Source organism: Triplophysa rosa, linkage group LG15 (genome assembly GCF_024868665.1).
Source record: "Triplophysa rosa linkage group LG15, Trosa_1v2, whole genome shotgun sequence".
In the NCBI taxonomy this organism is placed as follows: domain Eukaryota; kingdom Metazoa; phylum Chordata; class Actinopteri; order Cypriniformes; family Nemacheilidae; genus Triplophysa; species Triplophysa rosa.
The window spans coordinates 4,567,085-4,589,839 of record NC_079904.1 but is presented as its reverse complement, the minus strand read 5'-3'; the positions used below and the strand labels follow the sequence as shown (position 1 = coordinate 4,589,839).

The window sequence follows — 22,755 nt, the reverse complement described above, 5'->3', positions numbered from 1 at the left end:
GGGATAGTTCACCGTAAAATGAAAATTATTTTATCATTTATTCGCCCTCATGTCATTGCAAACCTGTACGGCGTTTATCTGCAGAAGATATTTCGAAGAATGTTGGTAACCAAACATTGTCCCCCATTGACTTTCATTATATGCACACAAAACTACAGAAATGTTGTCTTTTGTGTTCAACGTATCCCTTTAAGTGCTATTCATTTTTTTAGAAATGTTACAGTTTTAACAAACTGCTCGTAATTTTTGCCATATGTCAATATTACTCTTTATGTTTGTCACTGGGTTTTGCAAGTATCTAACTAATAAAACATATTAAAAAGTGCTTGTCAACTTTGACCACACAGTATTTAATCTTTTAAAAAGTACAGCGTTTTTTCTGTATCATGAAAATCATTGAATTTGGACATCCAAAGTTTCAGAAGCACATAGACGATATAACAAAAATAGACAAAAACTAGTTAAATAATGTACACGGAACAATAAGGTTTAAACTATGAATATCAATGTTTATTGGCTGCTTTTTTCCTTTCGCAGTTTAGTTTCAGTTACATGATTTATTTCAGCATTTTGAAAGGACATATACACATATTTACTTCCGTTCGACATGTTCCTTTAAACCACATGTAGTGTTCTGTATAATATCTCTATACTGCATGGGCTTCTCAGCACTAACACCCTATTATACAATCAAAGTGATATGGATAAGATAAGCCGACAATCAAAAAACGTGTTAATACTATGTATAGTACTATTACTAATGTAATCATACGGAACTATTCCTGTACCAAGGAGTCTGTAGAAAAGCAGGGGATAATTGTTGGTTTCCATAACCTGGGGTTGCTTTGGTTGTGACGGCAATACATACCCAAAGAAAGCAAGGCTAGAAAAATGGAGACGATACGAGTCACATTCCGATTGCTTAAAATACAAAAAAGGCTGTTTATAATGCAGCATGGCCAAAAACATACACAGGAATACAAATAAAGAGGTGTATTAAAATACTGGTCATGGCAATAAGACAGATCTATTAAATATACACTGAAACAGATCAATTTACACCGTTATCTGAGGGTAACCATTTACAGAATGCTTTTTTGGTTACTACGTCTGATCGTCATACAATGAGACTGGAAATGTAATAATGGCTTTACATAATTGGCATTCTTCTAACCCAAAGCAGTAAAACATTACTCTCTGGGGGAATACATTCAGATTTTAAAAAGCCAAATTTGAATCAAGGAACAATAATGATTTGTTTAGGGAAAAGTAATGATTTGTTTTCCTTGTTTAGCAACAGGTTTCGCTTCTGAGTAATCATAATCTACATTGGAAATGGAGATACTGAGATTCTGAAGAGACACATGAAGGGTACAGACATAGCAAATATAAAAAAACGTAATAAATACAAATAAAACATGACGAAAACTCTGCCACTATATAGAAGCTGAGCCCATAGATTTTAAACTTTTTATATAATACAAAATAGTGACATAACCACACAAATCATAACCACTCCTAACTTCATTTGTCCTCAAAGAGATTTACACAATAGAGGCTCTAAACAAATCTTTAGTGAGAATAAAGTTGCTTGTGATGTACATCTGTCCGGAAAGTCTCATTTGGCCAGATTAAGTCACGTAATTATTACTAAATGCTGAATATTTATATTCTCTTACTGTATACCTCCATAATGTGTTTTCTTCATGTAACAATAATAGTATGGGTGAAAATACAGATTGTCCTTGTTTCTTACACACAAAAAATCCCTAAAATCAAATGGTGGGCTTGAAACTAAACCACTGTAAAAACATACTGGCAAAGAGACAAATAACACAACAACGTTCCATGAAACAGAGTAATTTTGAGTAAATTATTTTGACACAATCTAACCCATACGCTGACCAAGATACTATGGAAGCATGCAAGAGCATGATACAACAGCTTGTTTGCATTTGGCTTTGTGTAAACCTGTTTGTATGACGTGTTATTTTTAATACTAAGGGAATTAATACTTTAAAGGAACGTTTCATGTAAACGATTCTGCCATTATCTATTCACCCTAATGGCTTTCCAAACTGTTTTAGATGCGACTCACACATGACATTTTTCAACTTGCACAAAAAGAAAATCGAGACCTCATTGAGTGCGTTTACATGCACAGTCTTACTCTGGTTATCCTTAATAATCTGATAACAAGTAAGGTCATGTAAACGCGTAAAACGGGTTTCTTTTATCGGGGAAAGCTCATAAACGGCGTAAGCAAAACTCGCTTGGCAGCAGTGGCGCCCCCAAGGGGGGACCAGGGGGGGCCATGGGCCCCCCAAAAAAGTCACTGGCACCCCATTGGCCCCCCCAACCAGAATGAGATTTTTTAAATATATATATATTTGTATATTAGAATAATAGTATTAATATTTATTAATTAAAATGTACATTATCGAAGCACTATGTAAAAAAAATAACTTGTATAATGTGTTATGCAGAATACGATCTCAACCCCTCCTCTCTCGTTTAACCTGCGAAACCACGACTAATATGCGCACGGCAGCCGCAGTACCACGTACTTGACATCATGTTTGCTCCTGTTCAGTCAGCACGCATGAAAGGGGTAGAGGGTTGGAGACGAAACTCACAAACTAGTAAGTAAAACGTGGTTTATTGTATGATAAAACTTATTGTATCAAACTCTAATACGGGTTGGCTAACTGAGATTAAGCTAGTTGCTAAGGCATTGGATTTGAATTTTTCTGCTGCTCATACTCGCATTTTGATCGATCACTACTATACATGTTTGGTTAATACATTACTCCATCAGCTGATCTTTAAATTGTTGGATTTGCAGTTTTTGACATCTATTACTATCATATTTTTTTATAGTCAAATATATGTAGAACAGTTAGCGAATTAGCATGTATCGATCAAACACTGAAAATATTAGTAAATTAAATTAGAAATTAAATCGTAAGACTAGTAATAACTTTATATGATCCCAGTAGTATTAATGGCAATAACCATTAGATTCAGGCATAATAAATTTTTTTAAATGTGCCACCCTAAGATTTGTACTGGCCCCTTTGTGCCACCCCATAAAAAAAATCCTGGGGGCGCCACTGCTCGGCAGAGGTAGTTTTTTGCCCATTACTCAGATTTCGCGCTGCATGCAAACGCCTTTACCGGTTTTCTCTTTTTTTTAAGTGCGCATGTCTGACAGTGCAATAGTAAAAGTCCCAAACGGACGTAATAGTAAAATAACGTATAAAAGTCCGCTCTCGAATCATGCAGTTGATGTAGAAACATCAAAATGAAGAACTATTGTTGCATATGCAGGTACTGCGGACACGAGAAGAGATATACAAATACAGCTTCTGACCGTTTTCCCGCTGCTTTTTTATTTACTAAACAGACTATCGACGGTGATGTCACTGCACGCGAGAAACCCAGCAAGTCTCAAACTTCCATATAAACGTGGTTTTATGCATAGCCGGTTTATTACTATGCATGTAAACACGTGAAAACAGGTTTCGTTTTAAACTGATTTTTGATGGATATCCGTTTATTTTGACCATGTAAACGCACTCATTGAAACCTACTGTTTGATGGGTCCGGACGCGTGAAGACATCCCCGTCGCGTGTTGTTTTTCACATCACTCATGCGAAAATTACGAACTATTCCCGCAAGTAATAAAGAGCGAGTAAAAGCCATTGCACATTGAGTCAGAAATTTGCGTCAGAAATTTCCGCAAGTTAAAAAATAAATACGACCTCACGTTGTGTCAATCACATTTACACACTGCCTCCGATATTTTCGTCCGTCATAAAAAGAATTGGACTGGGTTCGATTTTCTGCGTTTTTCGCATCCGTAGCAAGCATTTTGAGAGTCGTTTTGACACAACCCAGAGACTCCATACAAACGAATGCCAAATACGAAAAAACGCATACGAAAATTTCGGACTGTATGTGCAAAGACCTTAACGCGATGCTTCGTGTTTGGTTTGAACACAGCATTACAACCACGTCTCGCGTCTTGTCTCGTGCCTGAGCGCTGCATTTTTAACAAAGTGTCAAATTGAAAGAATTTCAACTTTTAAGCGCAGTGCAGCTTATCAATGTCAGTTCCACAGCAGTGAACCAATCAGAAGACCCCGAAGGTGGTGCAAGCATTGCGAGCTTTTGTTTATAGTAGCAAGTCGGCATGAACATTTTCATTTTTTAAACCACCGAGCGCTGCATCTTTAAACAAAGATGCTTTCTGTGTGGAACGGCTGCTTTTTTACATTTAACCGACATGAAAATATTATGAACAGTTCATAGAGGCCACAAATGCTTCAGTCTGTTCCTCACAAAACTGTATGACTGAACACTGGAAATGTGACACACTATTAGTAGCCTATGGTGTTTTTTTGTTTTTGTTTTTAGTCTTACAGACGTGGTTCACTGTGAACTGTATGGAAAAAGGTGAGTTGATAATGACAGAATTTTCTTGTAAGTGAACAATTCCTTAAACTTCATAAAGGACCTGAAAATAGACTTTAAAATGGAAAGCCGTTGGATTAGACATTACTTTGCCATCAACACTTTTACAGCAAAGGTTTGGTCCTGGGTATGACTATAAATGTCTTGAAACCATCTCAAAGCAGAAACGTTTAGGCCAAAAAGCAATATTCCTCGCATCTACATCAGAGGAAAAACATCAAGACCATCGGTAAAAAATGTTTTGCCTATGTGAATCGACCCCACGGGGATATAAGAACACTAAACCAATAACACAGGCTAACTTGTGGTAAAATAATGCTCAATAGAAAAATGATTTCAATGATTTGTAAAGGGGTAGTTGCTGTGAAACACTGAACCTGATCAAACAATGGTATTTTTATTTTTAATGGAAGCAAAATACGCCTTTCGGACACTATCAGCTTTACACTTTCCTAATACGCCTGAGCAACGCTCGGGCATTAAAAATGTCAGAAACCCCAAAGCTTGTGAATCTTGATAAGCATGATTTACCCATCCCACAGTACCATGTTCTACATAATAATCACGAGAAGCACATACAGGATATTCACAGCTGTCTTTACAGGTTCGTGGGACAATTACTCACTCGATCTCACGTCTAATCACGTCTAGTGTATTTACAGAATTGAATTGGCACTTGACAATTACATACGGACGTCTGCCTCTAGCTCTTTGCTTGAAAAATATCACTTTAAACGGCATCCCTCCGCAGTCTTCCCGGAGGCTGTTGGTGTGTTTCTCTGCTTTTCCTCTCCTTAACGTTACCTTTCTTTGTACATTTTGTTTTCTCGCATTACAGGAACAGGGTGCGCTCGTTCCCAGCGCCTCCTGGGAATTAAGAGCCTTTAGTCCAGTGAAAGCAAGGGCTGCATGTTCTCTTCCTCACTCTTCACTTTCTCTGCTCGTTTTAGGACACCTGGCTCCACCACGGACTGGGACCTGCGGGTATAAATAAAATATGAGCGCCAGCCCAAGAACTAGATTTCGAAGACCGAAAATGTGCTTTCTGTGTGGGGACCAGAAGACTGTGATGAAAATCTGGGCTTCAATATCTAGAAATGAAACATGCATGTACTGCACAGTAAGTGTTGTGCATGTCACAGTGATTTAAAGGGAAGTGTGTGTGACGGAATATGGCATCTTAACACGTGTTGGCCTACTTTTGATGAAGCCCTCTCGCAGAGGCATAAGAAGCTTTGAGGACAGGGTGTTATCATTCATCACGCACAGATCTAGGGCACTTTGCTCTGACAGACACATTTGTGTATAAACTATGAATGTAATCATGCAATTCAACAAAAACAGCAGTTTGTTATAATCCATTTAACCTAATGTCACGTAATTGTTTATAAAACAATATCAGATTGTGGGAGATTGAAAGAATAAAAGAACATGAAAATATTTGCTCACTACAGACAATAGGACCACTGAAACTTCAAACATAATACAAAATGCGTATATATACTGTATGCCTAAACTATGTTTTCTTATTTTATATGATATACACTAAATCTCAATAGAGGCGTCGATTCACCCCAGATTCATTATAGTTTGATTTTCAGTTTTATTGTAGTTTTGAATGAGATGATATTTGTCTATTTTTTGTTTTAATGTTGATTTTAATTTGAGCAATTTTGTGTGCTTCTGTCATTTTATTATTTATTTATTCATCTTTATATTGGTTTGTTTCTTTTCGGTTTATTAATTTAGTGCCTTTTTTAGAAACATTTTCATTTAGTTACGTTTTTCATATAGAATCTTTCAAGCAGAAATGACATTCAAAATGCAAACTGCACACCAAGAGGTCGTGCTATTCCAGCAAAACCCCAACAAAACACAAACTCAACAGAAAAAAATTATGTCTGTGTGACCTTTCCTAACCAGACAAATGGAGAAGTGTGGTTTTAATTGCTCTGAATAATGTACCTTTTTGAAGAATGTAGGAGGTGTTAGATCAGACAGTTCTAGGCTCGTTCTCATTTGCATAACAATTACATTTTAAGAAATATTAGACTAAATATATATAGTGTAAATATACGTGCCTGTGCACTTAAAACTGTAAAAACATGTAGTATTTATGCTATATATTTTTGAAATACCTATTAATTATATATTGTATTGTATTGTATTGTATTGTATTGTATCAATTAATAAATTGATTTAATACAAAATATATACTTAGAATATATTAAAAAAAAAAAAAATTAAGTTCAAGAGCTGTTTTGTACCGCTTTTATTGAAAGTGCCAAGTCAGTTCTTGCATGCACACAGGTCCTGATGGAGCTATGAATGCACCCAGAATTCCACGACTTGACAAAGCTGCTCGATCAAACTAGTATCAACAAAAAATCGCCTAATCTGATGTTTAATCACCAGGCTAGGGAGTCGGTTGCTTAGCGCTGTAGCCAAGAGAAAACATATGTACCCAAAATGTGATTCTTCTAACAAACACTGCACCGTGGTTTCTTTACGCCCTGGCAGAGTAGCTCATTTTTCTTATCCAGAGCAATTCTCTTGATGATTCTGGTGGAATGAAGACTGCGAACGGGCAATGAAGAGTTTGGTTCCAAAATGAGATAACTCTGTCTTTAAACTTTAAAAAAATCATGTTTTTTATTATGTTATCATGTTTTTATTGTGTTACAGCTGTATTTTTTTAGTTATTCTGGCTTAAATCAAAACAAACCAACTGCAGTAAGATTGATATTAATTGGAATGCTCAATAAGAAAACGTGATTTTTGAACATTTTTAAAAATAGAGTTATCTCATTTTGGAACCAAACTCATAGTGTTAGAAAAATACAAACCTCTTCATGGATTTAGGGGAAAGATCTTTCTCCAGGTCTTTGACGGACAGGGTGTAGGACTCGGGGCAGTAGTCAGTCTCCTCATCGTACGCGTGGTCGAGCAGCGTCCTGGCCCAGGTGCCCATGTCGTAAGGAGGCAGCATGCCACCCAGTTCAGATGGCAGAATCTCGGGCAGAATCAGCTGGTGTAAGCTGTTCAGATTGTTTCCATGCATGAAGATCTGAAAGTACAAAATATAACATTTACAGTACACATTTACATATACAGTATGTGGCCAAGTGTATTCATTCAAACAAAAATCTAATTTAATCAAAGATGCATGAAGTATAAACTCTTTCTCACCCGTTTTCTTGTTTTGTCCTTCAGGAAGGGCCGGATTACTGTATAAAGAGCGTGGATGTACCAAGGTTGGTTAACAAAATGGATTCCTCCGAACCGGGCTGGAAAACTGTCCTGTGAACAGTAGAGAAGGAAATATCAAATACTGTATTCTTTTTTTTCAAGAAAGCAGATGCAGATGAAAACATATGTGCATGAATAGTGAGGTGGTGGCATTTGTAACACAAAGTTTCATGTTTGTTGCACTTCAAACTTATAATCACATATTTATTATCAGCCTCAATAAATTGTGTCAAGTTTAAAAAGTGCGTGTATAGTAAGAGTGTGAACAGTACAGGATGACATTGCTTGATATGTAATACAGGTATATTTTTAATATTGTGTATTATGTAGCATTTTTATGATTTATTATTGAATTTATTCAAGCAATTAAATTGACTAAATAATAAAACATAATTGCTAAACCATCCCCTAATACAAGCACCACCCATTTCGTGTCAATTCAAAATGACAAAATGTTTTATTTACATATTTATTCAAAACAGCTGATACAAGACGAAGATTCCTTGCTGATTTAGATGATCACGTTATGTTATTTTACATTCATTAATGTGATCTAACAATTGCACCAAATAATGGTGTCTGTTCTATAAATCCTTAATATGTATACACGGAGACAAACAACTTGAGGGTGGTGGTGATGTAAGATAATGATGTCACCCTTGTAAGTAATATCTAATTGTATAACGTGAAGGTTTACAACTCATCTCATGTTACTAAATTCCACAGTCTCCTCTATTTCATAATAAAATAATGTCACGTGTATAAAACATGTTGATTAAAAAATAAATGTCATTATTATAGTTTCACAACATAAGATAAAATCACATTTAGATTCTGATCACGATCGATTCTGATGATTCCGCAAAGGATTACACCAAAAACCGAATGTAATTCTCATTTCTCCTGACATCACCTGCTGATTTTTATAAATACCTTGCGCTGTTCGCTTATCTTTCTGTACAGTAATCCATATTCATAAAGCTTACTGTAAATCCAGAGAAGCTTCATTATGATACCGTGTTACAGTATGATGTCTTACAGTCATAGCTCAGAAAAATCTTAAGTAAGTCTTAAGTAATGAGTTACCCTGTAAAATACTTAATCATCAAGTTATTTAAAGTACCATTCATTTAAATTTTGTAGGAGGATCAACACTTTTACTTGTGGTTTTTCCCACCTCAGCATGACATATCAACGTTTTGTTCTGAAATAAACTCTCCTTTCATTCAATTCAATTCAATTTTATTTATATAGCGCTTTTCACAATGTGCATTGTTCCAAAGCAGCTTTACAGGAGAAAATAAGAAAAACTGAAAAAAGGTAAAACACAGCACAGTGCATGGTGTTTATAGAACAATCAAGATCATTCTAGTAAATAATATCTAATAAATGCAGTCTCCCGGTGGTTTATTTAGCATATTATGCATTAAGTGAATGCTTGGCTGAAAAGATGTGCCTTTAATCTAGATTTAAATAGAGAGTGTGTCTGACCCTCGAATAGTATCGGGGAGGCTATTCCAGAGTTTAGGTGCTACATATGAGAAAGCTCTACCCCCTTTGGTGGATTTAGTTATTCTAGGTGTTATCAAAAGTACAGAGTTTTGAGATCTTAGAGAGCGTGATGGGTTGTAGTGTGGTAGAAGCTCTGTTTAAGTAGGTAGGGGCTAAACCGTTTAAGGCTTTATAAGTGATTAAAAGAACTTTAAAGTCAATACGATACTTAATGGTAGCCTAGCCAGTGAAGGGATGATAACATTGGGGATATGTGATGGTATTTTCTGGACCTGGTTAGAACTCTGGCAGCTGCATTCTGAACTAACTGTAGTTTGTTTATTGATGATGCAGGACAACCACTAAGTAGTGCATTACAGTGGTCAAGTCTTGAGGTCACAAATGCATGAATAAGCTTCTCTGCGTCAGCAACACATAGAATATTTCGTAATTTGGCAACATTTCTAAGGTGGAAGAAGGCTGTTTTTTGACATTTGAGATGTGATTTCCAAATTACAGGTTGCTGTCTAATATAACGCCTAGGTCTTTAACTGTATTTGTTGGAGTAACAGTGCAGGTTATAATCCGAAATATTCTGCTCACGTGTCTTTGGTCCGATAAGTAATATTTCTGTTTTATTAGAATGTAAAAGAAGGAAATTACTAGTCATCCAATGTTTTATATCTTTGAGGCACTCTGCCAATTTGGATAGCTGGAAGGAATTATCTGGTCTTGATGAGATAGCTGAGTATCATCTGCATAACAGTGGAAGCTAATTCCATGTTTTCTAATAATGTTTCCAAGGGGCAGCATGTATATGGAGAATAGCATGGGTCCTAAAACCGATCCCTGAGGTAATCCATAATTTACTTGCGTTAGATTTGACGATTCCCCATTTAAATGGACAAATTGATATCTGTCTGATAAGTAAGATCTGAACCATTGTAGTGCCTGTCCCTGAAATACCGGTATAATTGTGTAAGCGATCTAAAAGTATGTTATGGTCTACAGTATCGAACGCAACACTAATGTCAAGCAGGACTAGGAGTGAGATGTTACCTTTATCTGATGCTATAAGCAGGTCGTTTGTAATTTTAACGAGCGCAGGCCAACAATGAGTATCAGATCTGACTCTGGATCTGGTGTAGGGCAGGTGATGGTGGGAATGCATGATGATTGGGCAGATCTCGCCCAAGGGGGGTTGATATCGCAGCTCTGGGACCCTACTACTATGACAGAGATAAAGGTCTCTTTGAATAAAATATGAATACCTGCACTACCTCTAGAGTGAGATGCTGAAGCTCGATTGATCTTTATCCTTGCAGTGAGACGGTGGGCGGAGACAAAGGGGAAATGGTCTTTTTACTTTAAGATCTAGAGCTGCAACACTAAAAGAGCAGTATCACATTTTTACAGAAATAGAGATGAACTTCCATCGTTATACTGGGCCTCGGTTCTAAAACCTTGATGTGTGCAACATCAGCAGAGACAGCAACTGCCTCCAACACCATTTTCTAACAAATACATATTCGATATATTCAACATATGACATATATAATCCTGATGTATGTTAAACATCAAGCATGTATTTTGAAATATAACTATTTTATTTTATGTAATATATACTGTATATATATTTACAGAACAGGTCTCATGGACTAACAAATAGGACAGTAAGTGACCTAACATTGAACTGATCATTCAAATAGTGCTCCTTCACAATTTCATGCCTTAAATTGATGCCTACGTAGGCAGCTTACTGTACTACATTTTGGTAGCAAGCCTGTGAGAGTAGAAATGTGTACGAATTGAATTGAAATATCTAATCTTGTTATTTGTTCATGTTTACAGTGGTTACAGCTGCCTCTGCCGGAGTGTATTAACCAATTCCTGACTCTGTTTACTTCAAAAGATCTTAAAGTGAAAACAGTAATGTGCATTATCACATTTGGATAATGCTGTTTGAATCTATTATCATACAAATACTGTTACTGTTGAAGCATTTTATGAGGACTTTAATAAAATGTGACTTTAAAAAAGCTCTATGTGCACCATAACTTTGCATGCACAGAAACTTGATGCCAAAGACAAGCAAAAAAGCATGAAGATAAAATAGATCTATAACAGACTTGCATGTCAAGGTTTTAGAAGTGATGTGTGTATTTTGTGTGCCACTAGCAAAGACATAATGACATCTGCCATTGATTGGACAAAGGGGTAGCACCGCCCAAACTCTCATGCCATTGGCTGAGCCGGCCTGACCTTATGGGAATTTTTAGAAGTGGCTAAATAAATTTGCTTGATGTGAATCGTACAAAAACATACAATTATCAGAAAAGAGCAAACTCCACTCACTATACCTAACCGCAGTGGTGTAAAGTATTGGAGTAAATGTACTTAGTTACTTTACTTAAGTATCTTTTTGGCTACTTTGTAGTTGTACTGAGTATTAAAGATATTAGCAACTTTTACTCTACTTAACTACATTTTTGAACAAGTATATGTACTCTTTACTCCACTACATTTGTAATGACTAATGCAATTACACATTACATTTTGCATGACACCTATCTTATAATTAATATTGCCATTCACAGGGTAATGAAGGTACTACAATCTTGTGGATTTTGCTCTAACTTACAAAAACTTGTCAACATGACTTCTTTATATGAATATGAGTGCAGTATCAGGTAGATGTCAATCGCTGGCGGTTTAAACACGGTTAGCCCTTACCCGCTATTTCTACAGTAATATATTGGCAACACTGTTGCCAGCTAGTTACTGTAGGTCACACATCTACAAAAGCTCTTGTTTTTAAAACTAACTCTTCCTAAATGTGCTCTAAACATGTTTGCTCAAGATTTGACCATATGGTGGGACTATTGCCATGAAGTGATGTACACCAGTAAAAAGAATGTATAGTATTTCAATTTTCAAAAGTGCTCTCACACTATATAGACAAAATATTAACCTATAGAATGAGTCGGACACAGAGAAATGAACAATTCACATATGAATCTCAACAATGGTGACAATCAACTGAACAGCTTCATGCTGCAATGCATGCTGGGTACATAGTACAAAACTCATTCATGATTGTTTGTCACCATTGATGAGGTTTGTATGTCAAGTGTCTAACTGTGTCTCAATTGCAAAGAAAGATTTTCTGACAGAGATCTTTCCATTACAACATGTAATCACTTTACCAAACATATCTTAATAAATCTTAAATGCTATATTATTATTATTTAATGATTGGATTCTTTCAGATGTATCTTCAGTTACTAAGCAAACATAAAGTTGCGGTTCCTGTAAAGTCCCTTTCAGTGTTATTGTATAAGTGTACATTTTAAAGCTACAAGAAAGTCAAAGAGGTCAACCAAAGCAAACACTGATCGCCATAATGGTGACTTAAAACATAATTGAACCACTATGAACTCGAGTTCAATCTCAATAAGATCTTACACAGATGACAGAAATAAAGTGAAAGTGGTGTCTGTAATATGTGAAGATGTTATTGATGTTTGTGTTTAATTCTCCTCTGGTGAAATCTTGACAGATTTATTGTGTTCATCTGTTATTTACACGTGTTCATCTAAGACTGTGTGACTTAAGTGCGTTAATAGATTCTTTATAATGTATCTTCAAACAGCCATTGCAGTAGTTTACTGTAAAACACCTACAGTAACTAGCAGGCAACAGTGTTGCCAATACAGTATATTACTGTAGAAATGGCAGGTAAGGGCTAACAGTGTATGTGAAATGAGGACATGACTGCAGCTGGCCATGAGGCCCAAACCAGCATGTCCAGTGCAAAAAGGCTTTGACTTTTTGATTTTACTTAACATTACTTTATTTATCCGTTATATTGAAGAGACCTTTTTGAAGGAGTTTGGTTTACTTATGAGCACTTGAGCTTAAATGAGACTTGGGTGTTTGTAATGACGTAGGTTATGGTGTCGACCATGATTTGTTGCAATTTTGAGGTGTTCAGTCTTATTATGATTTAAGAAAATAAATGCGATTGCTCTCCTCACGAATCGACTGTTTCTAGTTTTTCACTGACGTGTCTCTTAAGTGTTGAGGACTAGTGCTGCTTTGAGCCTACATTCAGTATGAGTAAAATACTCAAGTACTGTTAAAATCAGATACTCAAAGACTTTTACTGAAGTCGTTTTGAAATTGGTGACTTGTAACTTGTAATGGAGTAATTTTCACTGCAAGGTATCTGTACTTTTACTTAAGTATGGTTTTCAGGTACTCTTTACACCTCTGCCTAACCGTCACTGACATGAAAATCAGATAATCAGTTCAGAAAACACAAAAAAGCAATAATGAAGCCCCCCCCCTTTAAGCCCACCTCTAAACCTTACATCATAAATCATACTAATAAGATCGTTCATCAATTAACAAACTTGTAAAATAGTTACAAATTCCTGAGTGACACATAATATGTGTTGAATTACATAATATATGTAAAAATAGCATAACTTAAAAATGTGTTAGTATTCAACCTTAATGAAAAAAGCCACCTTGTAAAATAGTTAAGAATCGCCATAAGATTGTGTTGGTTTAGCCAGTGTTGGGCTGGTTGTGATGTGGTGCGGAAATTAATCTCTAAAAAGAATACAGTCAGTAGGCTCTTCAAAGTAAACATTATAAAAAAGTTTTTTGTTTTTTTTGGAAACGCTCCTGATGCACCCAAAATGATTCTTTAAAGCAAATATGCAATATTGAAAAAAGTCTTCACAGTCGGCTTGTAGCAAAACCTATTAGTCTGAATACAACGCCATCAAGCAGCTACCAGAAACTGTGGCAGCGGGTCAGACTGACTAGAAAAATCCAGCGCCACAAGATAATTGCTCTTAAAAGTGCCTCGTCGTGAAATCAGGGACCATTCGAAACATCAATCTGCGATGTTAAATAATTACCGGCTTTAAACAGCTCTGCCAAATGACAGTTTATCAAAGCATATTGCATTTCTCAGAGCTTTATGGGGTTGTTTTAGTCTCTGTGTAGGCTGATGAACTCTGTGTAAGCGTGATTCTATCTGCCGTGTTTGTTTCGGTGGCTTGACGTGAAACATCATCTTTTGCTAGGAGCTGCTGATGTCATGCTGGACTTCAGAAAGGTAATTGAAAAAAATCTATTTACTGGAGTCTTTGAAAGATGTACCCTGAGGACAGGCTAGTTTTTTATTATGGTTCTCTTACCCAGTGTTGGGTGTAACTAGTTACTAAGTAATTAGTTACTGTAATTTAATTACTTTTCACTTGAAAAAGTAAAGTAAGGGATTACTCTTATTTTTTCTGTAATTTAATTACAGTTACTTTTGATGTAATTAAACTAAATACTTTGTGTAATACATGTGTGTGCAATAGTGGAATTAACATCAAAATTCAAAGTCTAACTTTAAAATGAATGCTTTAATGTATAATTCTCACATTTGTAATACTTTGGTCAGTAAATAAGAGTACTTTATGTAGTTTATATTATTTAGTGAATTAATTAAAAGAGCCGTTTCATATCTATCCTTGAATCACTTAACTAATCAAGGTTGATGTAGGATATAGGAAGTAATTAGTAATAAGTAACTAAATACTTTTTGGAGAGAGTAATTTGTACAGTAATCTAATTACACTATTGAATATGTAATTAGTAACTAGTAATTAATTACTTTTTCAGAGTAACTTACCCAACACTGCTCTTACCACATAATACACATCAGAGTCAGTGAGCTGTCCTGTTTCATGGAAACACTGTGAAAGGAGGCCTAGATATGAAACCTGTTTTCTGAGAGCGTCTAAGTGAAGTGCATTGGTTTTTTGACTCGGACATACAAATAACCTTGCGTTTCCAGACTTTGGATTTCAAGCATAAAATATGATCCACATTCGACCAAAAACTGCCACTTGGGGTGCATCTTGGAGATTTGCCAGTATTTTTGGATTCAGACTTGTTTCGTGTAATCCCAGACCGATTCGATGAAGATGAGATCAGATCTCTGTGCAGGTCATACCGTCTGGTGTCTTACTTGATGTTTACACTTAAAGGGACAGTTTACCCAAAAATAAACATTATTTCATAATTCACCCACCCTCATGTCAACTCAACTCAACTCAACTTTATTTATATAGCGATTTTTACAATTTTCATTGTTACAAAGCAGCTGTCCATAAGACATATTGACTATAAGCAAAACAAATGAATGTCATTCAAACCAAACCTCTATGACACAAAACCACTGAGAGATTTCTCAAGATATCTTCTTGTGTGTTCCACAGAGGAAAGAGGTTGAACAAATGAGATCCATTTATTTTCTACTTATACACTAATGCAAAATATATTAATAAATATCTTTAAAACAATCAAACTTGCCTAAGACTTTTGCACATTAGAATTCTGTTAACAATGCTCAATACAGTATACTAGTAATACGAAGCTTCATGCTGACACATACCGTTGTTCATATCTGTAATTGAAGCTCTGCAGGAGATATTTTATCTACACCTGCCAGATCCAGCCCACCGAGCTTAGCAACGCATGCCCAATAACACAAAGACGAAGCTCGACTCGCTAGCTGTCAGCTCTGCTGCACATCAGAACATCCCCGCTACGGAGCGATAAACAGAGCGCGACCATAACCGTGCCACCTTGCACCAAGCAAAACAATTAGTCTGACTGCTTTCCTAAAGGCCCAGATATGTCGAATGCTGTTGGCTCAACTGAGCAGGAAGCGTAGAAAGTCTTTGCTCTCTGGGACACGGAGGACCTCGACGTACAGATGGGCCAGTCAAACCAATTGACAAAGGGAGATGTAAAGTCACCCTGTGTGCAGGTGGCTCGCCATAATCCATGACCTCTCTCTGAAAAGGGCTCTGCCCTCTCCTGGATCTCACTTTACTGTTTCTGCTTACTGGCTACATAAATATTGCACATACCTAATGCCCTAAGCACACAAAATGTTCATTTCTTTTGAATACTTCACGTTTTACAATTCAAGACATTACTTTAAACATTTGATTAATGTTTCATTGTTTGTTTTTAGAAACTTAATTTTTTTATGGTATATTAACATTTATACCATGGTCTGTTTGGATACTCGATTCTGATTGGCTGGAAGGTGTGCATTAAAACCGTGTCATGTAGTTCCAGTCAGTTTGATCAACATTTGAAATTAACAACGGACGCGACATGACAACCTGCTTGTTCTTAATGGGTTTGCCCCATCGCACCACGCTGCATCCAGTGTGAACAAAATTTTGCGTTTCTAAAGTCTTTTGCCGTGTCGCATCGCGCCCACGCGTCCGGTGTAGACACGGTGTACCTGACAAAACAGAACTGTCATTTTCACCTGTCTGATCAAAAATTGCACTGTTAACATCAATAACAGCTTTAATTTGGCAAAGGACCATGGTATAAGCGGGATAATCCATGGCTAGCCTTGCATTAAAGGATTTTAATGCGCTTCGCAGAGGCCGTTGTGCATTAAAATCCTTTAATGCAAGGCTAGCCGTGGATTATCCTCTACGTGTAAATATATATATACGTACATAGATATGTACATCTGTATGGATGTTTGTACAAACCCATAAGATAGATAGATAGATAGATAGATAGATAGATAGATAGATAGATAGATAGATAGATAGATAGATAGATAGATAGATAGATAGATAGATAGATAGATAGATAGATAGATAGATAGATAGATAGATAGATAGATAGATAGACGTAAAGATAGATAGATAGATAGATAGATAGACAGACAGACAGACAGACAGACAGTCAGTCAGTCAGTCAGACAGACAGACAGACAGACAGACAGACAGACAGACAGTCAGTCAGTCAGACAGACAGACAGACAGACAGACAGACAGACAGACAGTCAGTCAGACAGACAGACAGACAGACAGACAGACAGACAGACAGACAGACAGACAGACAGACAGACAGACAGACAGACAGACAGACAGACAGTCAGACAGACAGACAGACAGACAGACAGACAGACAGACAGACAGTCAGACAGACAGACAGACAGACAGTCAGACAGACAGACAGACAGACAGTCAGACAGACAGACAGACAGACAGATAGACGTGTTTGTGTGATAATGTGAAGAATGATTTTGAATCTAATGACTGGAAGTAAAACTGGAAACAGTCTGTGGCCATAAAAATAAACTAAGACTTTAGTTGTATAATTCAGCTATAAAATAGAAAGATCGTGGCAAAGGAGTAATACTGGCGCTTCACTGAAAGGGCCTTAAATCCATCTGTTGTTACGAGCATCATTCACCTCCTCCTGTGACCTGTAATAGCTAGCAGATGTACTGTATTCAACAGGACTTTACAATGAAAACCAGCAAACAGGGAATGACGTGAAGGTGAATAAATAATGACAGAATTTCCATTTATGGGAGAGCGATTTAAATGTTAGCTGTGTTTATATTTAAAATCGACCTTGATTCTGTACTTTCTTTTACTGTACATTATCACTGTCTACATAAAGAAACTAAAGCCGTCTCTATTAAAAACTCACCATCTCATCTCACCCAAACCCATTCAGTGCAATAAAAATGACATCATAGCTTTTCATTGGAATGCAACAGCGCTATGCATGTAGAGAAAATGAACTTCCGGTGTCTCAAGAAAGATGCGCTCTAAGCGCCCTACATAGAACACACATACTGTCAGCGCGGCTGAGTGACACGAGTGTGTTTCTCTCTGTGAGCTCAGCCCATCTGGAGGGCGCATAGCACGGCGGTTGGACAGGTTGCCAGGGAAACTCGACATGGGGTGGGATGGGGAAGATCGGCCCGATGTGATTGGCTGCCAAGCGTGGGTTATTTCTCAAGACTAAGAGAGACAAAAGGCATGTCCAAAGCACAGAAGCAAACAACGGAGGCTGAAGCAACAAAGCACTGGAAAACCAGGCCCACCTTCTCTCAGTTCTTTTTGACTTGCGAGTATGATGCCTTCTACTGATTTAGCAAAGAACAGCCATTTTCTATGCATCAAGTGCTGTTTTAAAGCCACCATTTGCTAGTCAGTTATACATTTTATGGCTTTACTCTAAACTTGCGATGCACTCATGAACAAACCAAAAAAGAACAACAAAAGCTTGTTGTCTGCAAATCTGAGGAGGTCACGTTGGATTTTAAACATGATACAAACAATATATTTTAGGCAATCAAATAAACCTTTTATGGACTTTTTATTTGCGTTCTCCTGTGCATGCTCATGACTGAAAATAAGCTAAATGCCAAAGAGCTTACTAAGAACGAACTGAATCATCATCAAATGAGGTTCTGATGCTTCATCACGTTGACAATAAAGACTGACAGATGCCCATATGGGCGACCTCATCTTCTGAATAATGTTATGCCTCGCACGACCCAACACTTCTGGGTCACAGAGCTGCGCGAATTCCCCTCCGGCTTGACGTCATGTTTAGTGACTAAATTCAAAGTTCTGCTTTCTGTCAGTGTCTAAACAGAACCACAGGGTGGCACACCTTCTGACGTTCTTCTGCTGACCTCCAAGCATCTTGAAAACTTTTAAAAGTCAAGCATTTCCTTTTTGAAACTTTTGGAAGGAATTGATTGAAAAAACGCACCATTTGCATTAGTGTAAATATTTACACATGTAAATGGTGACTTTTGTCGACAAGCTAGCTGTCAAGCACTCTTTTGAACTGTAACTAATTAGCCACGGCTCTTTTCTCTCAATCCACGCTGTTGTTTCCTTTTCAAGCGGCTACAAAAGCAATGTCCCACTCGATGTGAACAGCACATTGTGGATGCAAGATGCTAATGGTAGCGATCAATTATTCACTGGCTAATCTGTCTGAAGAGGCACTGGAATGTGGAATAGGCTCATCATGAGGTCGCATTAATATTCAGTCAACAGGACTGTATCCCAACTGCCCACATATCACTCAGACTCTCCACAAGAGAACAACGTCTAGATGAGAGCTTTCAAACAGGTGCTTCTGAGAATGGACAATGTCTGCGTGGAGATTTGTTCTTTTTATATTGACAGTGGCCATTTTATGCCACAATGCCTGATTGTTGCTTAGTTATGTGTCATATTGATGTTACAGTAACAGTTGTATAAAAACAAGGACAGGTTGTGATGGTGGAAGAGTCGGTTAATTGCTTACTACACAGGGTTTTTTAAAGGGATAATACACCAAAAAATGAAAATTCTGTCATCATTTACCCACTCTCATGTCATTCCAAACCTGTATGGCAAAAAGATGATATTTTGAAGAACGTTGGTAACCCAACAACACAGGCCCCCATTGACTTCCATTTTATGGACACAAAACCACTGAGACATTTCTCAAAATATCTTCTTTTGTATTCCACAGAAGAGTCGTATACAGGTTTTGAACGACATGAGGATGAATAAATGTTAAATTTAGATTACAGAATTTTACCCCTTTAAGATTTTAAATATATATATACAGTATATATATAATATATGTAGTTTTTCACGTCCTTACACTATACGCCGGACGCATTAGAACCCATTATAATTTAAAATTTGTCCACACTGGATGTGGCGTGGCGCGATGCGACAATTAGAACAAGCCGTGTGTCGTGTCGCGTTGCATCCGGTGTATAAGTAAAATGTACATCATCTCTATAGAAAGACTCAAGGCTATAAAGGAATGGCTTAAAAAGATGCTAACTTGCACAAGTAAGAATTTATATAAAATCTGCTTGGAAATTGCTAGCAACATTGAAACGCTTTCATTTCTCATTTATAAAATGCAATGCCTCCTGACCAGGCAAAACACTAAACATCACCTTACAGTTGAGTAAACTGTGAAGTATACGCATAATATTAAATCTTGATTCATATGCATAGCGTGTCCCCTTGCGTTACATCGTGAGGTCAGCTCCCGTTCATGCAACACACAAAGAGAATATCAAATGTTTGATGGGTGAGGGATTTCTGCAAGCACCTGTTCAGCTCTATGCAGGCAGGTGTGAGAATTTCCCTCTGCAATTTCAAAGACTTGTCAGATATAGGCTTTGTGACATCACAGCTGAATACGCAATTCTCAAGGATTTAAGAATTCAGATTGCATGATCATAACATTCTCAACAAACTGTTTCGGAGACAAAATGCTAATTCGAAGAATGCAGTGCAATGCAAACCTTGTCAATTTCTCAGAGTTAACCGATTTAAAAAATGTTGTGTTACCTGCAGGCCCTCAATTGCCAATCTCAGCATGCTTGGCGTCAGCTTGGAAGCTTGCTTGAAGGTGAAATTGCTCCAGTCAATGATGAGGACAAATCCATTTACTTGTAGCTCAGGGTCCTCTATCATTGCCTCCAGAGAAAGTAAGATGGCACGCAGAATATCCACAAACGTGTACCTGCAGATAAGCACAATTAAGCCTTTAGGGAGGTTTTTTTAAACATCTTGTGGATCCTACAATTATGAAATACTAATACACATAACACTGGACATCATTTGTGTTTAACATTTTGTAGGTACACCTTCAGCACTAGTTGAAGACAAACTTTGGCAAATACCAAAAGTTTGGAAAAAGAGCTCTGAAACGTTTCCCACAATCCTTGAATAAAGCAAGCAAATCAGGCGAAGAGCCCTGCCATCCGAGGCGATGGTGCGACTGGCATGGATTCAAAGGACCATTTGATATGGACTCAAGTATTGTGTCCTAAACTTCAACTATTACAAGCATGAAGAAGGTTGAATTGATGTGCTTCTCGCAAAACATACATTTACGAATGTACAGTTCGCCCTCTAAGGTCTTTTAAAACTTAAGCAACAATGTTAAAAATGCACGTCACTGCACCACCCAAACAGATAACAGAAGAGTTTTTTTCTCCAAACTAACTTAACTTTTATGAGCCGTTTTTGGCATGTGTGAACAATTGTTGTAAATTTCGCACGGTGCTTTAGCCAAGTAACTAGTGTAGTTTACTATAATAACTATGAACTTGTTCAGCTAAATTTGACCAGAAATACTGTAAATGGTTGCATTTTAAACAACATATACATTGCATTTTGTGATGTAATACAATTACATTCGTTTTAAGGGTAACATAGGCTATGTGTCCAAATAACCTGAATAAAAGTCGTTTGAGGGACTTCGTGATAGTTCACTCATCACGTGGAGTCTGGGGACAATTTTTGTTACCAGCCTTTAACTATGCTACACAAACCTGCATCTTTACATTTCTGCGTATAGCAGGCTTTTATATTCAAAGTGCGTTCAAGCTATAGCTACATTTTTTATCAGTATAGGGACTCAAACCCATGACGTGTTGTTAAATCTCTCTATTAACAGACAGATGGACGAAGACACACACACATACAATAAATTGGGTTTAACGTTAAGTACATGTATTTACAATGTACAGACAATGTAATGTACGGTACTACGTTTAACGTTAAATAAAGGTCTATAACGAGTAACCGTCATGCTCCAGAGAACAGGGAATGACAGATGAAGACAGCACCAAGACTGCGCGTCATTGCGCACCATTAGCCAAAAATCCAATAGCGCCTCACCTGCTCTGATCCCAGTTCGCTGCGAACAGAACCAGAATCTTCCTCCCGTATCTATCCAAATTCGACAGCACCCCTGGAAATCCATCCTTCAGAGCCTGTTTGATCCCCGGATCGGTCGCTTTTAAGTTCTTGAACATATCTAAATTCTGTTGGCGATACTCAAAGTACTGGGCAAGGAGACGGAAGGCCTCGAAATGGTTAAATTTCCGTGCTCTGAGAAAGCGCAGGATGAAAGCATCGTCTGTCCTGAGAAAGCCAATGTCTGGACGAGTGATGATCATGTCCCTCACCTCCTGTATGTCCTGATGCAAAGTGTCGGGGTTCTCCTTTAACTCCACCTTGGCTTTCTCCAGGGTTTCTGGAGACAGGCCTGCCTGTAAATGAGTCATTGTCCTTGCTCTGGACCAAGGCGAACTATACTGTACAATACTATACGCAATACTCTGTACTAGTCTATATAGAGTAGAAATGATGATGGAGGTCAATCAAAAAGATCACTCTCACCGCAGTCCTTTCACGTTAAACCTGACTTTTGGATGGTCCTGAGTATAAGCTTTGAAACTGATAGGGTACCTCATATACCAAGTCCTTACCTGTATCGTATTGGTTTATTACTGATATCGCATACATTCATCCGGTCGTGCTCATCGATTGCATGGCTTAAATCGAGTGTATGTGTGATAAAATCCGATGCATTGAATTCAATGACGTCTGTCCATTAATTCGACCCTAAAATCCGTTCGTTCATTCCAGCCCACCCCAAAAACCATGTAAAAACGACCATGTCCGATAAAAGCACTACTCTATACTATCATCCTCATCAAGCGGCCAGGCAATGCGGCACCCTGCAGCATCTCTTGTCATAAGTATCCATTTAACGCGCATTTCAACCGTTGCCGTGAATTGAAGTCCGAGCATCGTCAGATCCCAGTGTCTCTCAGCGCCAGATTTCCATCCTGTAAGTCGTTCGCAGGAGACGGT

At 37.4% G+C, this 22,755-nt stretch overlaps 1 protein-coding gene across 1 annotated transcript; it reads right to left on the bottom strand.

Annotated features, from left to right (window-relative positions):
- Positions 1-500: 500 nt before the first annotated feature.
- Positions 501-22,167, bottom strand: clvs2 (clavesin 2). The gene is made up of 5 exons (XM_057352745.1): positions 21,775-22,167; positions 20,437-20,611; positions 7,667-7,777; positions 7,324-7,544; positions 501-5,455 (listed from the first exon to the last, which is right to left on the bottom strand). Exons 1-5 carry the CDS (start codon positions 22,161-22,163, stop codon positions 5,362-5,364), a joined length of 990 nt encoding a protein of 329 aa, XP_057208728.1. The 5' UTR covers positions 22,164-22,167; the 3' UTR covers positions 501-5,361.
- Between the last annotated feature and the right edge of the window lie 588 nt (positions 22,168-22,755).

What these genes read in the sequence shown, in the direction of transcription:
- clvs2 (XM_057352745.1), bottom strand. Translation starts at nt 22,163, where the DNA reads ATGACTCATTTACAGGCAGGCCTGTCTCCAGAAACCCTGGAGAAAGCC. An exon ending in GCGAACTGGGATCAGAGCAG is followed by an intron (nt 20,612 to 21,774) that starts GTGAGGCGCTAT and finishes GCTTATCTGCAG; the next exon opens with GTACACGTTTGTGGATATTC. An exon ending in AGGACAAAACAAGAAAACGG is followed by an intron (nt 7,545 to 7,666) that starts GTGAGAAAGAGT and finishes TTGTACTTTCAG; the next exon opens with ATCTTCATGCATGGAAACAA.